The 25,595-nt window shown below is 38.7% G+C and overlaps 1 protein-coding gene and 1 long non-coding RNA gene across 6 annotated transcripts in view; one reads left to right on the top strand and one right to left on the bottom strand.

The window, feature by feature from the left end:
• Nucleotides 1-16,415, bottom strand: part of LOC125164696 (uncharacterized) — a 41,332-nt gene extending 24,917 nt beyond the window's left edge. The window contains exon 1 of the long non-coding RNA XR_007151858.1: nt 16,244-16,415. This is a non-coding gene — a long non-coding RNA (uncharacterized LOC125164696). The remainder of the gene's footprint in view (nt 1-16,243) is intronic.
• The window catches only part of ADAM28 (ADAM metallopeptidase domain 28), a 74,981-nt gene that overhangs the window by 27,014 nt on the left and 22,372 nt on the right, over nt 1-25,595 (top strand). For all 5 annotated transcript variants that reach the window (XR_007151857.1, XM_047857548.1, XM_047857547.1 and 2 more), the window contains 7 exons: nt 1,111-1,280; nt 4,214-4,298; nt 11,985-12,115; nt 13,405-13,582; nt 15,842-15,931; nt 18,160-18,355; nt 23,316-23,418. Coding sequence is in view for 4 of the 5 variants with exons in the window: in XM_047857548.1 (XP_047713504.1) it covers nt 1,111-1,280; nt 4,214-4,298; nt 11,985-12,115; nt 13,405-13,582; nt 15,842-15,931; nt 18,160-18,355; nt 23,316-23,418 (953 nt within the window). In the remaining variant the exon portion in view is untranslated. The remainder of the gene's footprint in view (nt 1-1,110; nt 1,281-4,213; nt 4,299-11,984; nt 12,116-13,404; nt 13,583-15,841; nt 15,932-18,159; nt 18,356-23,315; nt 23,419-25,595) is intronic.

Here is a 25,595-nt window from a genome sequence, read left to right as displayed (position 1 = left end):
CTCGAACCCATGAACCTCGAGATCATGACCTGAGCCAAAGTCGGAAGTTTCACCAACTGAGCCACCCAGGCACCCCAGATTTTGACTTTTCTTTTGATGGTTACTGGATTCCTCAATGCTTTTATTATTTTCCAAACGACTTAAAAACATTTCTTCAGGTTTCTCAGCACAAAGTTGACCCATGAGGAAGCCTGTCACCATGGTTTTTCTTTTTTTTTCTCCCCCAGCTTTATTGAGATATAATTGGCATAGCACATTGTGTGGGTTTAGCTGTTCAGTATGTTGGTTTGATGTACTCATAACACTGCAACATGATTTCCACCATAGGTTAGCGTCATATAATTACCATTGCTTTTCTGCGGTGAGAACATTTACGAATTACTGTCACCAACGTTAAGGTATATAATGTGGTATTATTAACTCTAAGTACCAAGCTGTACGTTAGATCTCCAGAGCGTGTTCATCTTATAACTGGAAGTTTGTACTCTTACCAACACTGTGCAGTTACATCAACTATAGTAGCAACTTAAACTCTTGAGAGTAAGCATATTGTCTTATAAGGTTAATTGATTATTTCTAAAAGTTACCCTGTATGCATCATTGGTTATTTGGCTCATTCCAGGTTTAAGAATCAGAGGACCACTTCATTGCGACTCACGGGTGCAGAACTTTTTCATATAGCACGCTCTTTTTCCAATGTCCAAACCAGCACTGAGTCAACCTTGCTAATTCTGGAATGTTCTGACTCAGGGAACAATGCAAAGCATTTGAGTCATTACCCTTACATTGAAGTCATAGTAGTGAACTACTAACTGAAAATTATAATCTGCCTTAAGGTGGCAAGCAAGAGAAGTTTATTTTGATAGGACTTTTGCTCTGAAAAACAGCAGTCTCCAGACCTGAAATACCTAAGGGTATCTGCCTTGCCTGAGTATGGGGGTGCTAGCATCCGTGAAAAGAGGTGGTAACTTCCATTTCACAAGTATGTTTGGAAAGAAAGTTTTTACCGTGCTGGGAGAAATAGGTTTGAAAATCTAAAGTACATTGAAAATATTGAAAGATAACATTACCACCTATGTCATTCCTTTGACATGTATTCTCTTTGGACAGCTTTATAAAAAGCTAAATACTCATGTGGCCTTAGTCGGTATGGAAATCTGGAATGACAAGGATAAAATAAAGATAACCCCAAATGCAAGCTTCACCTTGGAAAACTTTTCTAAATGGAGGGGAAGTGTCCTCCCAAGAAGAAAACGTCATGATATCGCTCAGTTAATCACGTATGTAGAGTTTTTCCCTTTTGTGTGTTAAATGGTATTTAGCGTAGAAAGTTTCCAAAACCTTGGCAAAGCAGGTGGTTTCTTGGGGTAGAGGGTAAGAGGAAGTGGCTTACACAAAGGGGGTAAAAGTTTAAAAAGTATTAGATCGAATCTTATGTTGAATATTACCTAACTTTTGTTATAAGTGTTTCTTTTTTTCTTTTTTAAAGAAAAGCTAACAACTTAAAAATGATTCATCAGAAGTCTGTTTTGATTGGGTATACAGAAAGGAAAGACGGGTTTAGATAATGGCAAGAGAAGTTTCAATTCAGTGTTTTAAAAGTCCTGACTAGCTTTAGGTATTAGTGAGGACAAACTTCTAGGATATAAAGAAAACTGCGTATCATATTCTAATCCCACACCTCTCTACCATCCGGCTGAAGTGACAAAAACAGGGGGAAGGAGGAGAAATAAATCTAGTGACTATAAATTAACACAAAACCGCTGAGCATATGCCTCAAAAGAAATCGAGAAATTTCTTTTGAGGCATATGAAGATGCCTGGAATAGTTTGCAGCTGGAATCAGATAGAAGGAAACAGCAATGAATAATTGAAAATTATTCAAGAGTTACTTCCTAAGAAAACAGTAGGTGTCATAGCACATAAAAGGACTAGGTCCTGTCAGAATTAATTAATATTCTGAATTGGTTATTTACTACACATGACACATCAACCCACAACTCCCTGACTTAAAATAAGTCTTCTCGACTTGCGTGTCTGGTTCCTTGCCTGGTAGGGCTGGAGCACAGGGGCTGGTTGGTCATCTCTGTCTATATAACTTTCAAGTGGCTAACTTGGACTGCCTCCAGCATGGCAGCCTCAGGGGTCTGGGCATCTTACAAGGTGATTAGTTTTCACCCAGAAGAAGCATTGTAAGAGGACCAAGAGAAAGCCTCAAGTCTTTTCATGGGCAAACCTCAGAAATTACAGCATCACTTCTGGTATATTCTGTTGGCCAAGGGCAAGTCGTAGATCTACCCATATTCAAGGGAAGGTACTACACAGGATAGGAATACTGCAAGCCTAGCTCACTGGGGGTTATATCTGAAGAATAGCTGCCATAGTTCCTTAATTTTGAAAGGTGAGTTCCTTAAATTTTCAAGGGTTCACCGCAGGGTGAGCTCATTTTGTTTGGAGAAAGTTAGTATTTTTTTTCAAGGACTCATAAGTAGTAAGGTAATTCACCTCTTACCAGACTGCCTCCAGGGCCATGCTCAAATTATATAAACCTCCATACTTTGAACCAACAGGGTAGAGAGATAAAAATCACAGACAAGATGGCAAATGCATAGATAAAAAATGACAAGCCAACAGGAAGAGTAGATTTCCTGTCTAGACTGGAATAAACAGGGTAAAAGTACTAAAAAGATATGGTGGAAAGAAATAATTGCACTTTCATTCAAAAATTTACCAAATCGGGGTGCCTGGGTGGCCCAGTGGGTTAAGCGTCCCACTTCGGCTCAGGTCATGATCTCACGGTTTGTGGGTTCAACCCCCGCATCGGTCTCTGTGCTGACCGCTCAGAGCCTGGAGCCTGTTTCAGATTCTGTGTCCTCCCCCTCTCTCTGCCCCATCCCTGCTTGTGCTCTGTCTCTCTCTGTCTTTCAAAAATGAATAAACATTAAAAAAAATTTTTTAAAAAAAGAAAAAAAATTACCTAATAAATTAACAAAAGGTTGTGTCTATACCTAGGCATAACAAGGTAAGAACTTTGTGGTACAACTATAATCTATCCACTAAAAAGAGTAAATAGCTAACTCCATAACGGGGGAAGATTTATTTATTATAAATGAGCTGGTAGTGAGAATTGAACCCACACAAATGCAGACTTAAGTATAAGTAATTTTTTTAATATGAAATTTATTGTCAAATTGGTTTCCATACAACACCCAGTGAAGTATAAATAATTTTATAACATAATTTTTAAAGAGGATATAAATACTGCAAATCTTTAAAATATCAGGTATAATGCAAAATATCATTTCAAAACAACAGATATCTGAAAATTGTCCAAAGGAAGTATAAAGTGGGACGAAGTTCTCTAATTGTCCTTATTCTGCATGGCAAAATCAGTACTCTCCATTCTTGATTATGATAAGTGGGAAAATATAAGTTCAACTTTTTAGGTAAATGCATCTACTAAGGGCATTTTTTAAGTAATGCATTCCTTGAAAATTACTAGAGGCAAGCCAGGGTCAGGATCTTGATCAGATCACAGAATAATAACAAAGGCAGCACATGGAATCATTGCAAATGGAAAGAAAAAAAAGTGAAGAAGACTAAAAAAAGAAATTAACATTACTAAAACCAAACCAATAGTCTATGCAAATAAATGTAAGTGGCTCAAATTCCTTTTAACAAATATTTCAATAACATAAATGCTTCATAATGCAAATACATTCAGAATGGGCCCAAATTCCAAATCCCACTATAGCTTAAAACAGTGCTAAAAGTGAACAAAAGTAAATGATATAAAAATATATGAGAGAAAAACATAAATTAAAACAAAGCATATGTGAAAATATTAATATTCAAATTACATATATATATATATATACATATATATATATGGACAAAAACATTCCTATTTATTTACTTCCTGGCAAGAGATGAATTCCACAACAAAAAATATAAAATAATGAATGAGAGATATAAAATATTAAAAATGATTATATCCAGTGATTATATCCGGGTGCTTATATTTAGTTGATATGACAACCATTGCACATTAAAAAAAATGCCTAGTGCAAATTCAAAAACTGAAGGAAATATTTAAGAGTTATTATTTACAATGTGAGTTTCTCTGTTAACCATTTAGAGTCCTGGATGAGTTGTCTATAGAAAATATCATTTAGAATCATAAGTTGTTATATCAATTATTTTCTTTCTTTCAGAGCAACAGAACTTTCTGGAACAACCGTGGGCCTTGCCTTCATGTCTACAATGTGCTCTCCTTATCATTCTGTTGGCATTGTTCAGGTTTGTTTGAAGATAAATGGTTGTTTCTGCAGTTCAAGTCTGTCAAATGCTCTTTTTTTCTGAATCATGTAGGGTTTTTTTGTTGCTATGGCAAATAACATGGGTTGAACTTCAAATGTTGAAACAGTCTTGCATATCAAATATAAACACATCATTGCCATAACGTATTATCTTTTTTATATATTGCTGGATTCAACCCACTAACATATCTTGAGGATTTCTATATTCTGTTTAATCCCGAGGGATTCTAGTCTGTAGTTGTCTTTTCCTGTTATGTGTTTTTCATGTTGTGTTATTAGAACAAATATCGGGTAAATCTGGCCGCATAAAATGATGTCTTCCCAACGTTTCAATTTTATGGAATGTTTTAGTAAAATTGGTATTATTCCTTCCTAAAATGTTTGGTACAATTCATCAGTAAAACTATATGGGTCTGGCATTTCTTTATGTTTTTAACTATGAATACAATTTTTTCCATAGATAACAGAAGTATTCAGGTTATTTATCTTTTCTCAGATGATATTAGCAACTTATGTCTTTTTCTTATGATCTTCCTAAGGACTTATTAATTTTATTGATTTCAAAGAAAGAGCTTTTGCTTTATCGACGTTCTCTATGGTTTTCTTGCCTTCAGTTTCATCGATTTCTGGTCTTGAATTTCTTTTGCTTTCTCTGCATTAATTTGCTAGTCTTTTCTATTACTTAAGGAACATTTTTAGATTATTCATTTGAGGCTTCTCTCTTTTTCAAATATAAACATTTAATGCATAAATTCCTTACCATGCACTGCTTGACTGCATCTGTGATATTTGGATATGTGTGTTTTTATTTTCATTCAGTTAGAAATATTTTCTAATTCCTTTTTGGATCTCCTTTTTGACTAATGTATTATTTAGAAGTATACTATAATGATTTCTCTTATGATTTTCTTTTAGTTTCATTATATTATGATCTGAGTATTCATTTGCTAGGGCTTCCATAACAAAATTCCCCAGACTGTATGGCTCAAACAACAGAAATGTATTTTCTCAGAGTTCTGGAGGCTAAAAATCCAATATCCAGGTATTGGTAAGTTTGGTTTCTCCTGAGGTCTCCCGCTTTGGTTTGCAGATGGCTACCTTCTTGCTGTGCCCTCACATGACCTTTCCTCTTTGCACACATCCCTTCCTCTTCAGTCATGTTGGATTAGGGCCCCATCCTAACTTATATATTCATTTAACCTTAGAGGCCCTATCTCCAAATACGGTCATGTTGGGGGTTAAGATTTCGATATACGAATTGGAGTGTGGGAGGGTGGGCACAATTCAGTTCCTAATAATCTGGAACATACCTCGTAGAATGTTAATATTTTAAATTTTTTTGAGGTTTGTTCTTGGTCAGTACTGCAGATGAACTTGAAAAAGATTACCTTCTGCTGTTATTGAATGGAGCATTCTATAACTGGCAACCATGTCAATTTAACTTACAGTGTTCAGTTCTTTTGAATAGTTTATAGAGAGTGGTTAAGTATCCAAGTATAATTGTAGATTTGTTTATTTCTTCTTTCAATTCTACAAGTTTTCACTTCATGTATTCTGAAGCTCTATGGTTAAGCAACTACACAAAAACAGTTGTTATGTCTTTTTGGAGAATTAATCCATTATTGTTTCATGTTCCTCTTTTTTCCTGACATATTCCTGTTCTGAAGTCTACTTTGATATCATTAGAGTTACTCCAACATTTTGTGGCTAAAGTTTGCTTGATGCAACCTTTTCCTTACTTTTACTTTTAGCATATATTTTTCTCTACATTTAAAAGTTTCTGGCATATAGTTGAGTTTTACTTTTTATCTAACCTGACAATCTGTCTTTTTTTTTAATTTTATTTTTTATTTTTTTAAAATTTACATCCACTATCAACAATAGCCAAAGTATGGAAAGAGCCCAAATGTCCATCGATGCATGAATGGATAAAGAAAATGTGGTGTGGGGCGCCTGGGTGGTGCAGTCGGTTAAGCGTCCGACTTCAGCCAGGTCACGATCTCGCGGTCCGTGAGTTCGAGCCCCGCGTCGGTCTCTGGGCTGATGGCTCAGAGCCTGGAGCCTGTTTCCGATTCTGTGTCTCCCTCTCTCTCTGCCCCTCCCCCGTTCATGCTCTGCCTCTCTCTGTCCCAAAAATAAATAAACGTTGAAAAAAAAAAAAAAGAAAATGTGGTGTGTATATATATATATATATATATATACATATATATAATACATATATATGTGTATATACATATACACATATACATATACACATATACATGTGGTGTGTGTATATATATATATACATATATATATAATACATATATATGTATATACATATATATGTATATACATGTATATACATGTAATACATATATAATGTAATACAATATATATTAATGTATTAATGTATTAATGTAATACATTATATAATATAATGTATAATAGTAATACAATGGAGTATTACTCTGCAATCTGTCTTTTATTTCCTATATTTAAATCACTTATATGTAATATAATTATTGATATTGAACTAAAAGCTTCAATTTTTTTTCTAGATGTTTTCTATTCCATCTAGTCTATTTTTTATGCCTTCTTTAGGATTGAGGATTTTTAAAAAATAATTTCTTTTATCTCCATTATTAGCTTTTCACTGTTACCTTTGTTTGTTTATTTTTAATGGTTGCCCTGGTTTATTATATACCTCTGTTTGCTTTACGTTGAAATAATACTGAGCTGCATCACTTGTAATATAAGAATGTTATAAGAGTACACCTCTAATTACTCCCTTCCAGTTTTGTGCTATTTTTATCATTTGTTTAACTTTACATACACTATAAATACACAATATATTGTTACTAATTTTTCTTAGACAGTCATCTTTCAGCACAGTTTAAAGTAAGAAAAAAATTGAGGCACCTATGTGACTCAGTTGGTTAAGAACCCAACTCTTGATTCAGGCTCAAGTCATGTTCTTATGGTTTGTAAGTTGAACCCTGTGTTGGGCTCTGTGTTGACAGCATGGAGCCTGCTTGGGATTCTCTCTTTCCCTCTCTTTCTGGCCCCTCTCTGACCTCTCTCTCTCAAAATAAATAAATAAACATTTAAACATAATAAAAGAAAATTATTATGTTTATCTTAGCTTTATCTACACTCACCTTTATTTCATTCTCAACACTCTCCATTTCTTTGCAGAGTTTCTATCTGGTATAATATTTTTTATTTCTTCCCAAAGATTCTTTGAAAATATTTCCTATAACACAGGTGTGGTGTGGATGAATTTTTTAGTTGCTTTCAGATGACTTTATCTCTCTTTCTTTTTTGTATACATTTTCAGTGAGTTTGTAATTCGGGCTTAGTAATGTTTTTTATTTCAGTACTTCTAATAATTTCACTTCACTGTCTGCTGGATTACAGAGTTCCTGATGAGAAGTCTGCTGTAAACTTTATCTTTGTTGCTCTGAAATGTATCTTTTTGTTTTCTACTTCAAGATTTTCCCTTTCTTTTTAATTTTCTTTAGTTCGATCATAATGATGGTATAACTAAGTGGACTTTGGGAGAAATGGGTAATATATCACATTTAGTGTTCCTTGAACTTCTTGGGCCTGGGGCTGTATCTGTGATTAATTATGGAAAATTCTGGGCTGTTACTTCATCAAATATTTCTTCTATTTTATTCTCCTCCTTTTTTCTTCCAGGGATACAAATTCCTGTATCAATGACCATTCTACATTGCCCCTCAAAAGTTATATGCTCTGTTTTTCTATTTGTTTTCTTTTTTACCCTTTTTGCACTGTGTGTTTTCATTTGGGTAATTTTTGTTGAACTGTTAGGTCAAGTGATTATTTTCTCAGCTATTCCAAATCTATTGTTAAGCCTGTTGAAGATATCGTTCGTTTCAGTTACTGTCTTTTTCATTTCTAGCATTTCCATTTGATTCTTTCTTATGGTGTCCAGGTCTGTTGAAATTTGTCATGCAGACTTGTGTGCTCTTCATCTTTTCCACTGGAGCTTTTACCATATTAATCGTAGTTATTCTAAAGTATCATCTGATAGTTCTAACATCTGTGTCAGATATGAGTCTGGATATGTTCATTGGCAAGGTAGGCCTTTTTCTTTATTTTTTTCTTTTTTGGTTTTTTTTCTTTTTTGGATGCCTTATTATTTTTTGTTGAAAGTCAGGCATCCTGTGAAAGGCATTATCTGAGGGGTGTGTGTGTGTGTGTGTGTGTGCGTGTGTATTTTTTCCTTGCCTGGAAATCATCACTTCTTTCCTTCCTCTAGGCCTCTTGAGTAAGGTTTGAATCAATCTAGCAGGAGTTGGTTGGATTGGGATTTTGTTGTTGTTGCTATGACTAGCCTCAGTCCATCACAAGCTTTAAATTCCTCTCTCATTATTTTATGTTTAGGGTGAAGGCTGGTTTTCCAGAGGGTTTTTCTCAGTGTGTGCTTCATACTCATTTTTAGGTCTTTACTGGATCCCCCAGAGAGTTTCTTTATGCTGCAGACTCTCTCCCTTTGGTAGGTGGTTGTTACTTGTTACTGGATGATCGTTAGAATTTTGGTGGGCAGAGGGCATTTTCTTTCGCTTTACTAAACCTCAGTTTTTGGTAAGTCTTGTGTCCTATAGTGTCGGGGGTAGGTCCTTTTAGTGCTCCTGTTCCACTGCCAGAGGCAGCGACCTCTAATGGACATAGCCCGGTATGTATTCCTGCCCTTCCTTCTCCTTTCTTCCAGGGGTAGAAGCTTTCCATGTGTTTTATTTTCCTTCCTGTTCCTTTTTTATAGTTGTATTGAGACTTTACCAGTGCCCTGGGTGACAGGATTTGTTGCTCTTTCTCTCAGAAGCTTAAGCTCTCGGTTTAGGGCTAGAATTAGAATGAGGCGAGTGACACGCTCATTTCACCCTGGACCTTGTCATGTTTGTGCCATAGCAGAGAGAGGAGAATGATCTTCGAGTGATTTCATGCCTTTTCACGCTCCTGTTCCCCTTCCCCAGGCCCACACTATGAGGGAGGCTTTCTCAGAGCTTTCACGTGGTGAGGTCTGTGTGGAGAAAAACCCAGGAGTAGGTGAGAATTCCCCTATGTCTGAAGCTCCGACGTTTGGTGTATTTTCTTGCTGTACCACACACACTCTAACTATATGGGTTTTAAGATTATTTTATACGAGTTATTGCTGGAACCTGGTCTGTTCCAGGTAAACAAATATTCATGCCCCGACTTTCCCTGTAGCTGCCAGCCTACCTTTCCTTAGGTTGCCTTGTGGCCTCAGCTCTGGATGAGTTCTAGAAAATTGTGAATTGATGGTCCAGTGTTTTTATTGATTGTAAGTTTGGAAGTGATGCTCTCCCCAGACTTCTACAATGTGGTGGTAAGGAACAGAGGTGGGGGGGGGGTTCTCCTTTGCCTTTGTCTGGTTTTGGTCTTAGGCAGGTCCTGAGTGTCAGAAGCAAAGCTTTCTTAGGGATTCTTTCCATCCTTCCCACAGCAGCAAAATTCTGCTTTCCATTTTTTGCAGATCTTTTGAGGAAGAGTTTTCTGACCATCCCTCAGTAGGAGAAAATCTCGATGAATGTTACTATAGGATCCTGGGCTCAAGATGTTTGTTTTTTTGTTTCAGGAGTAGAGGATGTGTGTGTGTGTGTGTGTGTGTGTGTGTGTGTGTGTGTTTAAACCCATCCCTTAACCATGTTGGGTCTTCCGTTCTACCCTAGGTTGTCAGAGATTACTATTTCTTTCCCCAGTGGCTTTAGATTTCTATTTCTTAAAGGAGAAGGTTCTGGATATGGCTTCAGGCTCTTTTCTTGCAGCAGTTGCTACTTTACTCCTTCTGGACTACTCCCACCAAGACAAGTTCTTTCTGTTCTATCTGGCTCCCAAAGTGTGCCCTGAGCTCCTAGAGGAGGTCCTTGGAGAAGAGTCTCTAAGTGTATGCAAAGCACCCTTGTTTCTGAGGTCCCTCGGATTCTATACTCTGGCACTGGCCTGTCCTAGGCCTTGAACAATTCACTTAAGAAGATAAGTGAATTAACTTCCCCACTTGTAGGATCCCTGGCGTCTCCTCCTCTACACTTTGCTAGAGACTAGCCAGTTCCGTCTGTCCTTGGGAGGGCCTATTTTTAGTTTTCAGGTTCTGTGGATGTTCTGCAACCACAACTGACTGATAGAGTCAAGGAAAATTATCATTATCTGGCTAGTCCTTGTTGTTAGTACAAGAGTAATGCTTTTTCCAACTTTGTACATCCTAGGTGGAAGTGGAATATATATATTATATATATATATGTGTGTGTGTGTGTGTGTATAATATATCTTATAAGTCTGGGTTTGTGACAAGCTTTGTAAGATGAACAGAGGAAATAAAATATGTACTTTCTAACCTGAAAGAGTTTACCATAAAGTCGGAAGCGGAATCGGACTACTTAAAGCAATACTTAAAATATATGATAATAGAATTGAAAACTGCAGTAGGAATCCAGAGGAGAGAATTACTGATGAAGATTCACGTGGTCAGAAAAAGTTGCTTGAAAATAAACTTCAAAGGGTGGATAGGGGGAAGAGAGAATAGAGGTCATTCCAAAGGAAAGAAACATTTCAGTTAAGAGAATAATGAATTAAAGGAAGACACCATGCATTTAAAGGGACCTCAAATAAGGCAATCTGGAAAGTCTAAACACATTTACATTTTTTCCAATTTTTTTTTGGTTTGTTTTTGTCCCCATTTGAGTAACTCCATCTTATTAAAATAACAAGCTTTACTGGTTCTTCTTGACAGGATGATACAATATCGTGAATTGTAAATATGAACTTCCCATCTTACACAGGTGTTCCTTGTTTGCCAGCCTTGTACCGTGCCTTCTGGATCTCTTTATTTGGTTCTTTGACATGAAGTAGATAAGGAAATCAGGCGTCTGTGCGTGGGTGTCATTGGCAGATTCCTGTCTCCCCTGTGGGAAATTACAACCTTCAGTGATTCTCTAGTGTTGTGTTATTGTTCTTGAAAAACCTGGAGCCCCCAGTCCAACACTTCTAATCAGAAATCATCTGGTAATGAAGTTGCCTATGGGCTGGACTTCATGCCATGGGGCAAGTCTAGAACTGACTGAGGTCTAGCTTGGCAGTAACAGAACTAAGAGAGATACCAACGGTACTAAAGCCCTAGGTTAACAAACACTTTTGGATCCCTATTAGCTAAACACATCCAAGACCTTCGGTCAATTAGAAGGCATTGAAAAAGAAGCCAAGGGGAAGGAGGTAGATCAGGTTTAAGCAATGCTGATTCCTTATCATTTTTGAAGACCTTTTGCCACTGTCTTTCATGGCAGGAAACCACAAAAATGTTTCTCATTAAAAATATTCCCCATTTACAAGAATAAAGAGAAAGGCGTGTGCCCTGTAATGGGCATTCAGTACCAAAGTTGTGTGTGTGTGTGTGTGTGTGTGTGTGTGTGTGTGTGTGAGAGAGAGAGAGAGAGAGAGAGAGAAACAGACAAACAGAAATAGAGACAGACAGAGGCAGGAGGGGAGAGGAAAAGGTGGGGAGAGAAAGAGAGATGGTGATTAGTGAAAAATCTGAAGCTGAAACCATTCGATCTACCCCACTTAGTGGAACTATTTAATTATACCCTGAGTGATAATTTATTTTAAAAACCAGAGGATCTGTTTTCCCTGTTCTTGCCCTTAGGACCACAGTGAAAACGTGCTTCGAGTAGCAGGAACGATGGCCCATGAAATGGGCCATAACTTTGGAATGTTTCATGACTCCTATGTTTGCAAGTGCTCTTCTACAATATGTGTGATGGACAGAGCACTAAGGTGAGGCTTTCTTGGAAAGATGCGTTCATATCCCTGTTTTTGGTTCACTCTGGACTGTGCTGTTCTTTTATGTCATCTTTGGCAACACATCCAAGCTTTTAAATGTCAAATAGCATAATCATGAATGAATATCAACACCAAACCGCCTTCCCCCTCATCTATGTGCATTTTTTTTTTCATTAACTAAAGACATCATTTAAACATATTGTGTCTTTGCTGTTGGGGTGACTTGATATTTTTAACTTCAGATTATCTACACCAGATCTGGTTTTGGAAAATAATTGGTATTTGTCACATTTTCAAAAAATTCAGATTGGGTAGTGGTAGGGAGAAAGTTCTGAGAGAAAAATCTAATCAAAGAAGAACATTCTCGAGGAGCCTGGGTGGCTCATCGGTTGAGCGTCCAACTTCGGCTCAGGTCATGATCTGACGGTTTGTGAGTTTGAGCCCCGCATCAGGCTCTGTGCTGACAGCTCAGAGCCTGGAGCCTGCTTCAGATTCTGTGTCTTCCTCTCTCTCTGCTCCTCCCCTGTGCACACTCTGTCTCTCTCCCAAAAATAAATAAAGATTAAAAAAAAATTAAAAACAAAAAGAAGAACGTTCTCCCAGAAGGATAAAGAGATTATACATTCCTGCCTTGCCTAAGTAAACTTACTGTGAAATTTTATCCTTAAAAATCCCATAGTCCCTTTCATATATATATTTCCTCTCTTGTATTTCCCTTTCCCAGCTCACTCAACCTAGGGTTCCACAAAATTGTATTATGGCAGCATGCCAGCTACATAGCTTATGTTATCTCTCTCAGATACTACTGCATTTTTAAACCTCATCTTTATTTGTGAAAAGAAGAAATTCTATCAAAAGTAATTCATCCGGGGTGCGCGTGTGGCTTAGTTGGCTAAGTGTGCAACTCTTGATTTAGGCTCAAGTCAAAATCTCGCGGTTTGTGGGTTCGAGCCTCACGTCAGGCTCTGTGCCGACAGCTCAGAGCCTGGAGCCTGCTTCAGATTCTGTGTCTCCCCCTCTCTCTGCCTCTCCCCCACTCGTGCTCTGTCTCTCTCAATCTCAAAAATAAACATTAAAAAAAATAAAAAAAAAGTTGGAGGTGTTTGTGTCCATCCAGAAGGGCTAATTTAGGCACAGAAATGAGCTCATGATTTAGCCATTGGGCACTAGATTGGATTTCATCTCTTGGGGAAGGTTTGGGGTATATCATCCCCAATGTGTGACATTGCTCCCTTCATGCTCAGCATGACTGTGTTTCATTCTCTTCTTCCTTGCCTTCACAGCTTCTATATTCCTACAGACTTCAGTTCCTGCAGCCGTGTCAGCTATGATAAGTTCTTTGAAGATAAATTATCAAATTGCGTCCTCAATGTTCCATTGCCTACAGATATCATATCCACCCCAATCTGTGGGAACCAGTTGGTAGAAATGGGAGAAGACTGTGATTGTGGGACTCCCGAGGTACCCTCAAGTACTCTCTGTGGTTTTTAAAAATAATGTTTATTTATTTATTTATTTTGAGAGAAAGAGCGTGAGCAGGGGAGGGGGAGAGAGAGAGGGATAGAGAGAATCCCAAGCAGGCTCTGTCTGCCCTGTCAGTGAGGAGCCCGAAAGGGGGTTCGATCTCACAGTTCGTGAGACCTGAGCCAAAGTCAAGAGTCAGACACTTATCTGACTGAGCCACCCAGGCGCCCCCAACCAAGTACTTTCTAAAATGATCGAATGTGTTTTGCAATTGCTAAGAAGATAAACCATAAACCTGTATTATGCAGGCTCACTCTGAAATTGTGTGTTTCTATAATTTCGCATATGTTCAGGCCGGCTTTTCTAACAATGAATGATGCATTGCTTAAAAGACTTCCTACTTTCCATCTTGGGGTTCCTTCCCCATTTCTTTTTCTTTTTTCTTTTTTAAGAACAATCAACAATTGAGTTTTGTACTCTCTTCCTTCCCATCTGGCAGACATACTTAATGGCTCCTATGTGCCTATGACCTCTTGAGTGGTTACTTGAGGCACAGCACTGTGATAGTGCTCAGAGTGCAAATAGCTTGGCCAAGGTCACAGAGCTGGTGAAGGGAGGAGCCGAGACATGGACCCAGGTGTTTGTGTCAGCAATCCCAGAACCACCCTGCCCTGGGATTGAGTTCTTCCCTTTGGGACTGAAGAGTTTTTATCGTTAGGAGTCCTGGCTTGATCCCACCCTATTGATTTGGCAGCCAGGGTTCTGAATGGGACCTTTGCCCCCGTTTTGTGAAGACTTAACATGAGTAGCACGTCAAGCCCTCGAGGGGTCAGCTTTTCAGTAACTTCAAAATATGACCATAAATTTATTCATTCTGTGAGAAAGCAGATTCTTTCCAAGATGATGTGTATATCTGAAATAAGGGTAGGGGCGCCTCGGTGGCTCAAGGGCCAAGCATCCGACTTCGGCTCAGGTCACGAGCTCGCAGTTCATGGGTTTGAGCCCCGCGTCGGGCTCTGTGCTGACAGCTCAGAGCCTGGAGCCTGCTCCAGATTCTGTGTCTCCCTCTCTCTCTGACCTTCCCCCATTCATGCTCTATCTCTGTCTGTCTCAAAAATAAATAAACGTTAAAAAAAAAAAAAGAAAGAAAGAAGGGTGAGAGTTTTAACCCTAACAAGTTGTAACTCTAAATATATCTTAGGGATACTAAGCAGCTATAAGAGGAACTTTCTGAGGTAGGAATTTCGCCAAAACCTTATGCAGGTATCTGATTTCCTAGAAGCAAGGTGGGGAGAGCAAGACAAAGTCTATTGCTTAACACAGAGTTGGATTAAGTGTCAAACTTAGATAAAGAACTGTACTTTTAGCTTTTTAGTGTCTGCCCTGGAGACTAAATTTACTGCTGGGTAGGTTCATGAGTTCAACTAATTATGTTTTTAATTATTTAGATAAATTTTATTTTATTATTATTTTTAATGTTTTATTTATTTTTGAGACAGAGAGAGACAGAGCATGAGCAGGGGAGGGGCAGAGAGAGAGGGAGACACAGAATCCGAAGCAGGCTCCAGGCTCCGAGCCATCAGCACAGAGCCCGACGCGGGGCTCGAACCCACAAACTGTGAGATCATGACCTCAGCCAAAGTTGGACACTTAACCAACTGAGCCACCCAGGCGCCCCTGATAAATTTTATTTTAAAAGACTGTTCCTTTTCCTTTTGTTTTCACTCATATTCTACTAAAACTAGATCACTTGCAGTACTATAATGGGAGGCTGAGCAAACTAGAAGAGATATTCAAATTAAAGAAAGAAGGTGTCAGTAGCATTCAGGTCATAACAAATCACCAGTGGCTCCAAAATCTGTTTTTTTTTTTTTAATGTTAAACTTTGTTCTTTTATTTTCATGAAAATTATATTCAGACTTACCAAAGTAGGGTTTATGTGATGAACAAATAATATTTTGAATTAATATGAAAATAGGGGCGCCTGGGTGGCTCAGTCGGTTAAGCGTCCGACTTCAGCCCTGGTCATGATCTTGCGGTGAGTTCGAGCCCCGCGTCGGACTCTGTGCTGACCGCTCAGAGCCTGGAGCCTGCTTCGGATTCTGTGTCTCCCTCTCTTTCTGCCCCTCCCCTACTCATGCTCTGTGTCTCTCTGTCTCAGAAATAAATAAATATTAAAAATTTTTTTTTAAATATGAAATGAGAGCAAAATTTGAGGCCCAAACAGCGTTTGTATTTATTTCCGGTATTTCTTAGGAATGTACCAACATTTGCTGTGATGCTAAAACTTGTAAAATCAAAGCAAGTTTTCAATGTGCATCAGGAGAATGCTGTGAAAAGTGCCAGGTAAGATTATTACTTTAGTCTCTTTTAATAATTAAATACTGTGTATTTTTCTATATTAAAAATCTCTGAGATTACGTTGAATAAAATAGCAGAGTTTTCTGTCTATAAAGTAACACTGCTTACCATTTATATATGAGTGCTTTACAAATACAGGCTATTCGATTCTCCAACAACCTTTTGAGTTAGATATTATCATCTCATTTTGCTTTTGAGGGAATAGAGGTTCAGAATAGAGAACGTGTAAGATAATAGGGCCACTGAATTGGCAAACTCCAAACTATCAGTTCCAAAGCCAAAGCTGGGGACTCCTACCTGCCACTGCTTCTGATGAAGGGCCTTCTTGCACCAAACCTCATAATTGGTTGCATATTTCTTTTGGTGGACAATCTTTTATTTTAAATCTTGTGGAGTCTCCCCTATCTTGACACTTAGAAGTCACTTCAGGGTGAAATTCTTGGAAAACAGATATAAAGGATTCTGTGTCCTTTTCTCTGTGGGGCTCATTGACTTTCCTTTCAGGTTCAAGTTTAGAATTTTACATTCCATTGTTGCATAGGATTCTCTATTATGATTATTTGTTTATGTGTCTCTTTCCTTAGTTAGATTGACTCCAAAGGGCAGGGGGCTGATTCATCCTCGCCTAGCACAGAGTTTCGTGCATTTTAAATGCGCAAAAACTGTTCTTAGAAGGAATGTAGAGTTATAACGTACCAGATTGTGGGTAGTATTTGGGAGAGATTGGTTTCTTTTAATATCAGAGGGAGAGGAAAGAAAGAAAAGAGACCAAAAGGAAGAAAACTTGAGAACATAAGTAGTTTTCAACAAGCGTTGAATAATGGCTATTTGTTAGAGATTGTGGGAAATTAAAAAAAAAAAAAGTAGTCTTTGACTTCAATGAACATGCTGTTTCTTTAGGGTAATGACATACATACCTGAAACATATGAAAATACCATGCATGATTAAATGCCCAGGTAGACGTTATAAAGATACATGCCCTTTGTGTAGCTTTTCACTTAATTTTCATAATGGCTCTGTAAAGGCGATATTAGAAAGGGAATTGGGTTTTCAGAGTGATGAAGTCCATTTTCAGCACCTAGCCCCTGGCAGAACCAAGATTCAAACCCGTATCTTTCAAATCCAAATTTAAAGTTCTTCCCACCCTGCATAGAAAGGAAGGACTGCGTTGTGCACTGAAGAAGACAGAGGGGGCTTCATGGAAAATGAGGCTGTCGCTAGTCTTAAAGTAATGTGTAGATTTTAGATAGCAGACAGAAAGAAAAAAAAATCCCCAAAAGAGGAGACTGAGGGAAAGAATAAAGATAGAACAGGAGGTATAAGTGTGGCTCAGGGGACAGCTGGTAAGAAAGCGAGTCTGGCTGGAGCAGTCAGTGGGGGTTGAATTTGGAGGGTCTCTTATTAAATTTTGGATTCCATTCTATCATCACTGTAAAGATTTTGAAAGTTTTCTGATGATAGGGGAGCATGCCTCCTCACCTCACCTAGGGAAAGAGATGCCTCGAGTGTCCTCACAGACTTCCTCAAATTTGCATAAATGGCAGAATTGGTTTGACTATGATTTCTCTGAGGAAGTAAGACCAAGGTTTGCAATAATAGATGGCGATGCAGTTAACACATCAAATGTGCATCCGGTTATTTCTTCTCCACAATAAGTCATTTCATAGGAAGAAGTGAGTTGAAAAGAAATATTTGAGCATACAATGAAAGGAATTAAGGATTAGGAAACATGACGCCTGGGAAAGTCTCAGAGCATGCTGATCTGGTGCTTGTAAAAACTTATTTTCTTTAATCCAGAAGGTTCACTTCACCAATACATCTCTGAAGTTGCACATTTAAATCTTGAAAATCTTGACAAAGATGCATTCGGTAAAGGAAAAGATAAATCCCTTCTTCGAATTTAAGATGAGGCTTGGTTTTCTTCTGTATTTTTCTCATTAATATTTCTATAGTGCTGGCATTATAAATTTGGAAATATTGATTACTTAAGGACTCCGGCCATTGGGCACAGTCAATAGAAGTGATACGATAGACGTCTTTAGTTTATACAACGCAAATGTAAGCATCATTCTATCTTACCGAAAGGCAACTCCTTTCCCCAAAAAAAAGGCCAAAAGGAAAAGATTATGTGCATCAATTTGAGATATTAGGGTAAGTCAGGTGGGGAAAAAAAACAACAACACAACTTCTCTTCACTTTTATTTCCCTGCAGCTTAAAAAGCCTGGTGCAGTGTGCAGACCAGCAAAAGATGAGTGTGACCTGTCAGAAATGTGTGATGGCAAATCTGGTATTTGCCCTGATGATAGATACCGAATCAACGGCTTCCCTTGTCAAAATGGGAAGGGCTACTGTTTGATGGGGATGTGCCCCACTCTTCAGGAGCAGTGCACCGAGCTGTGGGGACCAGGTAGGAAGGCAGACCCCCATGTTGCGGGCATTCCTGCCTCTCTCTCTCTGCACACGCAAGGAAAAATCGTATTATAACGGGCAACAGTATTTAATCATGGCCAAAGTAGTCTTCTGTCCCAGTCTTCTTTCTTAGAAATGGTGCATCCGCTCAGAATCCGGGATAAGTGCATTTTTAAGACATATGGTCAATTTGGGGACTGCTAGATTCAGCAAACAAAAATAAGGATGGCCCAGTTAAATTTTAATTTCAGATTAACAATGTTTTTTAGTATCAGTATGTCTCATGAAATATTTGAAGTAGACTTATACTAAGAAAACTTGGTTTATCTGAAATTCAAATTTAATGAGTAAAGCAGGAAAGAATAGCCAACGGGAAAAAAGACAGTCTCTTCAACAAATGTTGTTGGGAGAACTGGACAGCAACATGCCAAAGAATGAAACTGGACCACTTTCTTACACCGTACACAAAAGTAAATTCAAAATGAATTAAAAATCTAAATGTGAGACTTGAAACCATAAAAATCCTGGAGGAGAACAAAGGAAGCAACCTCTTTGACATTGGCTGTAGCAGCTTCTCTCTAGATATGTCTCTGGAGGCAAGAGAAACAAAAGCAAAAATAAACTATTGGGACTTCATCAAAATAAAACGTTTCTGCCCAGAGAAGGAAACAGTCAACAAAACTAAAAGGCAACCACTGGAATGGGAGAAGATATTTGTAAATGACATATCTGGTAATGGGTTAGTATCCCAAATACATAAAGAACTTACAAAACTCAACACCGACAAAATGAATAATTCAATTAAAACATGGGTAGAAGATATGAATAGACTTTTTTCCAAAGAAGACATCCAGATAACAGAGACATGAAAAGATGCTCAACATCACTCATCACCAGGGAAATACAAATCAAAGTTTATAATAAGATATCACCTCACACCTGTCAGGATGGCTAAAATCAACAACACAAGAAGCAACAGGTGCTGGAAAGGATACGGAGAGACGGGAACACTCTTGCCTTATTGGTGGGAATGCAAACTGGTATAGCCACTCTGGAAACCAGTATGGAGGTTCCTTAGAGAGTTAAAAATCAAATTACCCTATGATCCAGCAATTGTGCTACTAGGTATTTACCCAACGAATACAAAAAGACGAATTCAAAGGGATCGTGTACCCTGATGTTTATAGCAGCATTATCTACAAGAGCCAAGATATGGAAGCAGTCCAAATGTCTCTCAAATAATGAATGGATAAGATGTGGTGTGTGTGTGTATATATATGTGTGTGCATACACAGATGTGTATACACACACATATATATATACACACACACATATATGCGATGTATATACATATAAGTATATACATATATACTTATAGATGTGGTATATATATATACACACACATATATATGTGGTATATACATGTAAGATGTGGTATATATATGGTGTATATATATATGGTGTATATATATATATATGATATATATGTATATATATATATATGGTGTGTGTGTGGAGAGTGTATATATATATATATATATGTATATATATATATGGCCCAGTTAATATATATATATGTACACCCCCCATACACACAATGGAATTTTACTCAGCCATCAAAAAGAATGCGGTCTTGGCATTTGCAATGACATGAGTGGAGCTAGAGAGTATAATGCTAAGTGAAATAAGTCAGAGAACGACAAATACCATATGATTTCACTCCTGTGGAATTCATGTGTTCTTTGCACAGGGACCACGTGAATCTCTGTATCGTTCCAATATTAGTATATGTGCTGCTCCAGCAAGCACACTCACATGTGTAATTTAAGAAACAAAACAAACAAAGAGGGAAGAAAAGAGGGAGGTGAACCAAGAAGCAGACTCGTAGCTAAAGAGAGCAAACTGATGGTTCCCAGAGGGGGTTGGGGGGCATGAGTAATAGAGGTGATAGAGATTAAGGAGGGCACTTGTGATGAGCACTGGGTGACGTATGAAAGCGTTGATTCACTATATTGCACACCTGAAACTAACATTGCAACTCTGTTAACTAGCTCGAATTTAAATAAAAACTTAAAAGAAAAACAAATTTCACTGGGTATCCTGTGCTTTATCTGGAAACCCTGATCAAGATCCTTCTCAGATGAGTACACCCCTGGAAGTCTGTGGAGGTGGGGGGAGCGGTGTGCCGGGAGATGGGCAGAGTACAAGGAAAGGGGAAGAAAAGAAAAGAAGGGCTGTGGGAATGCAGAAGAGCAATCTGGGAAAGCCAAATCTCTTAAAGGTCCGTTTTGTCCGTCATACTGGAATTTTAGAAGACATATTCTCTGATTACACCATAAAAATAAATTAAAAATAAAAGCATAACTTAATCTCCAAAACTATAAACTGAAACTTCCATTGTGCTCAACAGATTGATCAGAAAGGCAATTTTATTTTTAAATTTTTTTTCAACGTTTTTATTTATTTTTGGGACAGAGAGAGACAGAGCATGAACGGGGGAGGGGCAGAGAGAGAGGGAGACACCGAATCTGAAACAGGCTCCAGGCTCTGAGCCATCAGCCCAGAGCCCGACGCAGGGCTCGAACTCACGGACCGCGAGATCGTGACCTGGCTGAAGTCGGACGCTTAACCCACTGCGCCACCCAGGCGCCCCAGAAAGGCAATTTTAAAAATATCAGTTCTCCGGACTTTCTGCATAGGATGTCCATTGTGCATGTATATTTAATTTTCATACCCCCCTCTGCAACACTTCCAGATTCTTACCTAAGTGGCTGAAGGAATTTTTCAAACGGGGGGAAATACGTCTTCCTAAAAATACTTGACGAGGGCTACCACATGCCAGGAACTTTTCATAATCCCTGAAAATATACATAAAACAAGAGAAAGGAAAGCAACATCGATCGCTGATTTACAACACACCCGGTCAAAGAGAAAAAGAAAAAGAAAGAAAGAAACCTGAGAAATACGTGGACTAGAACTTAGAAAAAAATTCCTGAATGAAACCCTTTGGATCAGGCAAGGGTGGGCTGAGACACAGTTTGAGGAGAACGCTGGACACCCCTGGTGCCTCAGGAAGTGCGCTGACCCCTGGATTCTGGCCTCCGCAAACCTCCCGATCACAGGTCAGGCGGACACGAATGCGAAATTACAGGTGGAAACAAGGTTGGGTTTGCGGGTTAAAGAAACATGGCTTCCTTGGCTGACGTCAGTAGATAGCAGAAACCTGGGGAAAGAAAAACTTGAGCACAGAGGTGAAGCTCTGAGCTTCCCCTTTAGTATCTGGTGACAAAACCCTGCAGGAAATGCTTTTACATGGTCCTTTTGCCCGACCCTTCACTATCTGCCTCACCTGCGAATCTGTAAACTTCCCAGCACCCAGACACTATGTATTTTGTTCACAACTGTGTTCCCAGGGGGTCCTAACACATTGCCTGACTTGAGTAAATGTTCAAAATTATTGAATCAATGTGGAACATATTTATCTGGTATTAGAATAGGAGAGATCTTTTAAATCATACATTCAAAGGCAGCCCTTATAAAAGACCAGAGAAGCAGAGTTGCCTCAATGAAATTCCAAATTTTGCCGTTCATAAGGGCTCACAAATTTATTTCAAATTAATCTTCGAAGTTTGAAAAGTCTATCGCATATATATAGAAGGAGGTCTCGAGATCGCTATTCGATATCAGATCATTTCTGTAAGTCAGTTGCCGTTCCAAATATTAGAAATGTGGCCCAGGCATTAATAGGCAATTTGTCATAAAGAAGTACAAACATCTAAAGAACATTAAAATCATCTTAACTCACTAGCGAGAAGTAGAAGTACTGACACATTGATGAGTCAGGAGACATAAATATAGTAAGAAACAGGAGCGAAAAGTTGATTCCTTCCACGTTTGTCAAATTGGCAAAGCTTTTCTGCAGTTAGTGCTCAGTTTCAGTGAAGCTGTGACACAACACCCAGTTTTATAGTCTGGTAAGAACATGGGTTAGCACAGTCTTTCCAGGAAGAATTGGAAAAATGCACGTAGAATCTAAAAAGAAAATGCACACCTTTCCCCGGGAATCGTATTCAGGAATGTTTGTTTACAAAGGATTTTCAGCCAGCACTTTTTCAAAAAATTATAATGGGTAATTGGGAAACATCTCAAAGTCCAAGAGTAAGCATGAGTGAAAATAAATTGTATAATATTTATGCAGTGCAATTTTTATAGCTATGATACTGCAGAATATGTAGCCATTGGGGAAAGGACAAGTGTATTGTTATATTAACTAACAAGGAGCCTGTAAATGTTACTGAGAGCAAACAACTAAGAAAATACGGTAATAAAACTCATTTTATCATCTTGGACATTGTTCAGGAAGGGCATGGACAGTGAGTTGAGTTACAGACAAACCCAGAGGTTAAGGCACTTGGCCAAGGTCACAGAGCTGCGATTTAGCTCCTGAACCCTGAACCACTGTATTCTGTTGCTCATCTGATGGGGCTCTGAGAAGGATTACATGAGAAATGAAATACGTGATGCTTATTGTTGTGCGTGCACAAAGCAGTTTGGCTAAACATTGGAAGAAATGGTATTTCTCCTGGCAAGTATTACCAGGAGAGCATTCCAATGTCTGCCTGTGGGTTGTTAATGTACTGATCGTGGCTCTCCAATTAAGTCTTTACATTTAGATGGAGTTTTCTTAATCTTAAGCATGTCAGCCATATTTCCAAATGTGTAGCTATCCATTGTTCAAAAAATAAATATTTAAAACATTATTTTAAATTCTAACCAGCTTTCTTAGTAACAAATTATTGCAGCCTGTATTTCTGACAAGGGTCAATGGGATTATGCCCTAACAGTGCTTCTCATGCTATGTATTTCATTAATTTGACGTTTCATGAACCCTCTGTGGCATCGAACGCCTTATCTCGTTTCTTTTCTAATATGTCCCTGCTGACCATGCCTGGTTCCAGGGACCAGCGTTGCAGATAAATCGTGTTACAGCAGGAATGAAGGTGGGTCGAGGTATGGGTACTGTCGCAAAGTGGATGACACACGCATTCCCTGCAAAACAAAGTAAGTGGCCTTGTTGTTTGAACCTTCCTGCTCCACAGACTAGGGGACTCACTCTCTTCCAGACACACATTCTGATTCATTCCAGTTAAACAAAAAATTGGACATCGCCCATTTGATAAGCATCCATTAGGTGACTATTATGTGCTAGGATTTCAGGCTACCGACTGAGTTAAAAAGACAAATAAGAAATGATCTCTTTTTTCCAGTCACTCATGGCTGGTGTTTCAGATGACATCGAGTACAGTCGTTGTTAAATAGAGTGAATGTTTGGATGAAACATGCAGCAGTGAATGGGCCTGGCTGGAAATCTATACGTGGATTTAATAATATTCCTTAGGTGCTTTTCCACCTAAGTCTTTCATTATGATTCAAGGAGTAGAGATATTTATCTACTTAGAAGAATAACCAATATAATGCTTATATAGTTTTATTTAAACTTGCCATGGTAAAGCATAAGAGACTCTTAAAAACTGAGAACAAACTGAGGGTTGATGGGGGGTGGGAGGGAGGGAGGGTAGGTGATGGGTATTGAGGAGGGGGCACCTTTTGGGAGGAGCCCTGGGTGTTGTATGGAAACCAATCTGACAATAAATTTCATATATTGAAAAAAAACTTGCCATGGCATTACAGAAAGAAAAAAAAATACAGTAAGAAAAGATCGACAGTTCATCTGGAGCATTTGTTTTACTTTTTGTATTGATATTCTGGTGGGGAAAATTCTAGCATATCACAAGCAATGGGCTTAAAATTTCTCTTGATGTTTATTTATTTATTTGGAAAGAAAGAGCAAGAGAGTGAGTGGGGGAGGGACAGAAAAAGAGGGAGAGAGAGATTTACAAGCAGGCTCCGTGCTATCAAGGCAGACCCAACGTGAGGCTCAAACTCACAAGCCGTGAGATCATGACCTCAGCCACGATCAAGAGTCAGACATTTAATTGGCTAAACCACCCAGGTGCCCCAGGACTTCAGATTTTTGTTTAAGATCTTTATTTAATTCCACAGTTTTAAGACGACTTTTAAAATTCAAATTATCACAGATTAAACTTAGTACCTGCTCCAGATTTTACACACACTAAGTACTGCATAGCAAGAGACTGAAGAAGGTTAACATTTCTCAACACTTTTCTATTAAACAATAATTGTTCTAGATGATAAATAGTACCAAACTGTATTTTGGACATAGTATCATCTCTTGGGGGTCCGGGTGGTCTCTCCTTTATAAGAAATCGGGACAGATTTAAAAGGGAAGACAATTATGTAAGAAGAAATGTGTATGTGTTTTGGGGGGACCAACATGTGGTTTGTGAGGTAGCGAGTGCGAAAGAGAGCAGAGTAGCTCCGTTTCCCTATGAGCATGTACGCACGCTATCGTCCTGTATAACCGTTTGTATGAGCACTGGGTCATTTCCGCAACTAGCGGCACAAACGTATCATTCTTTCCACGGCCCGACCTCCTAGTCACTTCTGAGTAGTCATTGGCTGTAGTGGAGACTACGCCTGGAATTCTCTGTGCTCTAGAGCCTTCTGTATACAGTGACTCCAGAAAAACACCTTCTCCATTTTGGAGACAATGTATGCCTTTCTCCACTCTGCAGTCACATTTCCTAACAGCTACCAGAAGCATCAGAAGAATCTGATTCCCTCACTCTCAGAATAGTTTTTCTGAGCCCTCCTCTGAATTCTGCATGAAACAATTGGCTCCAATTTTATTGGCATCGACTACTCACCTTGGCAGTAAGTGGATGGCTTTACTGAGTGCTGAGCTGTTTCATCTTTATTTGCAGGGAGATAGTTCTTCCAGTAACCACACGTGATGCCTTGGCGTGTCACCCAAGACTCAGCCTTAGATAGACACAGTTACAGTGGGGAGAATTCCTCAGCGCAATTCACAAAAATAAGAAGTAACCTTAGGGCACCTGGGTGGCTCAGTCGGTTAAGCGTCCGACTCTTGGTTTCCGCTCAGGTCATGATCTCTCGATTCGTGGGTTCCAGCCCCGCATCAGGCTCGGTGCTGCCAGCACGGAGCCTGTTTGGGATTCTCTCTCTCTCTCTCTCTCTCTCTCTCCCTCTCTCTCTGCCCCTCCCCCATTTACACTGTCTCTGTCTCTCTCCAAATAAATTAAGTAAAAAAAAAAAAAAAGTACCTTAGCTGAAACAAAATAGAAACGGACTCCCTG

This window comes from Prionailurus viverrinus, chromosome B1 (assembly GCF_022837055.1).
Source record: "Prionailurus viverrinus isolate Anna chromosome B1, UM_Priviv_1.0, whole genome shotgun sequence".
In the NCBI taxonomy this organism is placed as follows: domain Eukaryota; kingdom Metazoa; phylum Chordata; class Mammalia; order Carnivora; family Felidae; genus Prionailurus; species Prionailurus viverrinus.
Note: the sequence above shows the minus strand (reverse complement) of the source record. Positions and strands in the feature narration are given on the sequence as shown.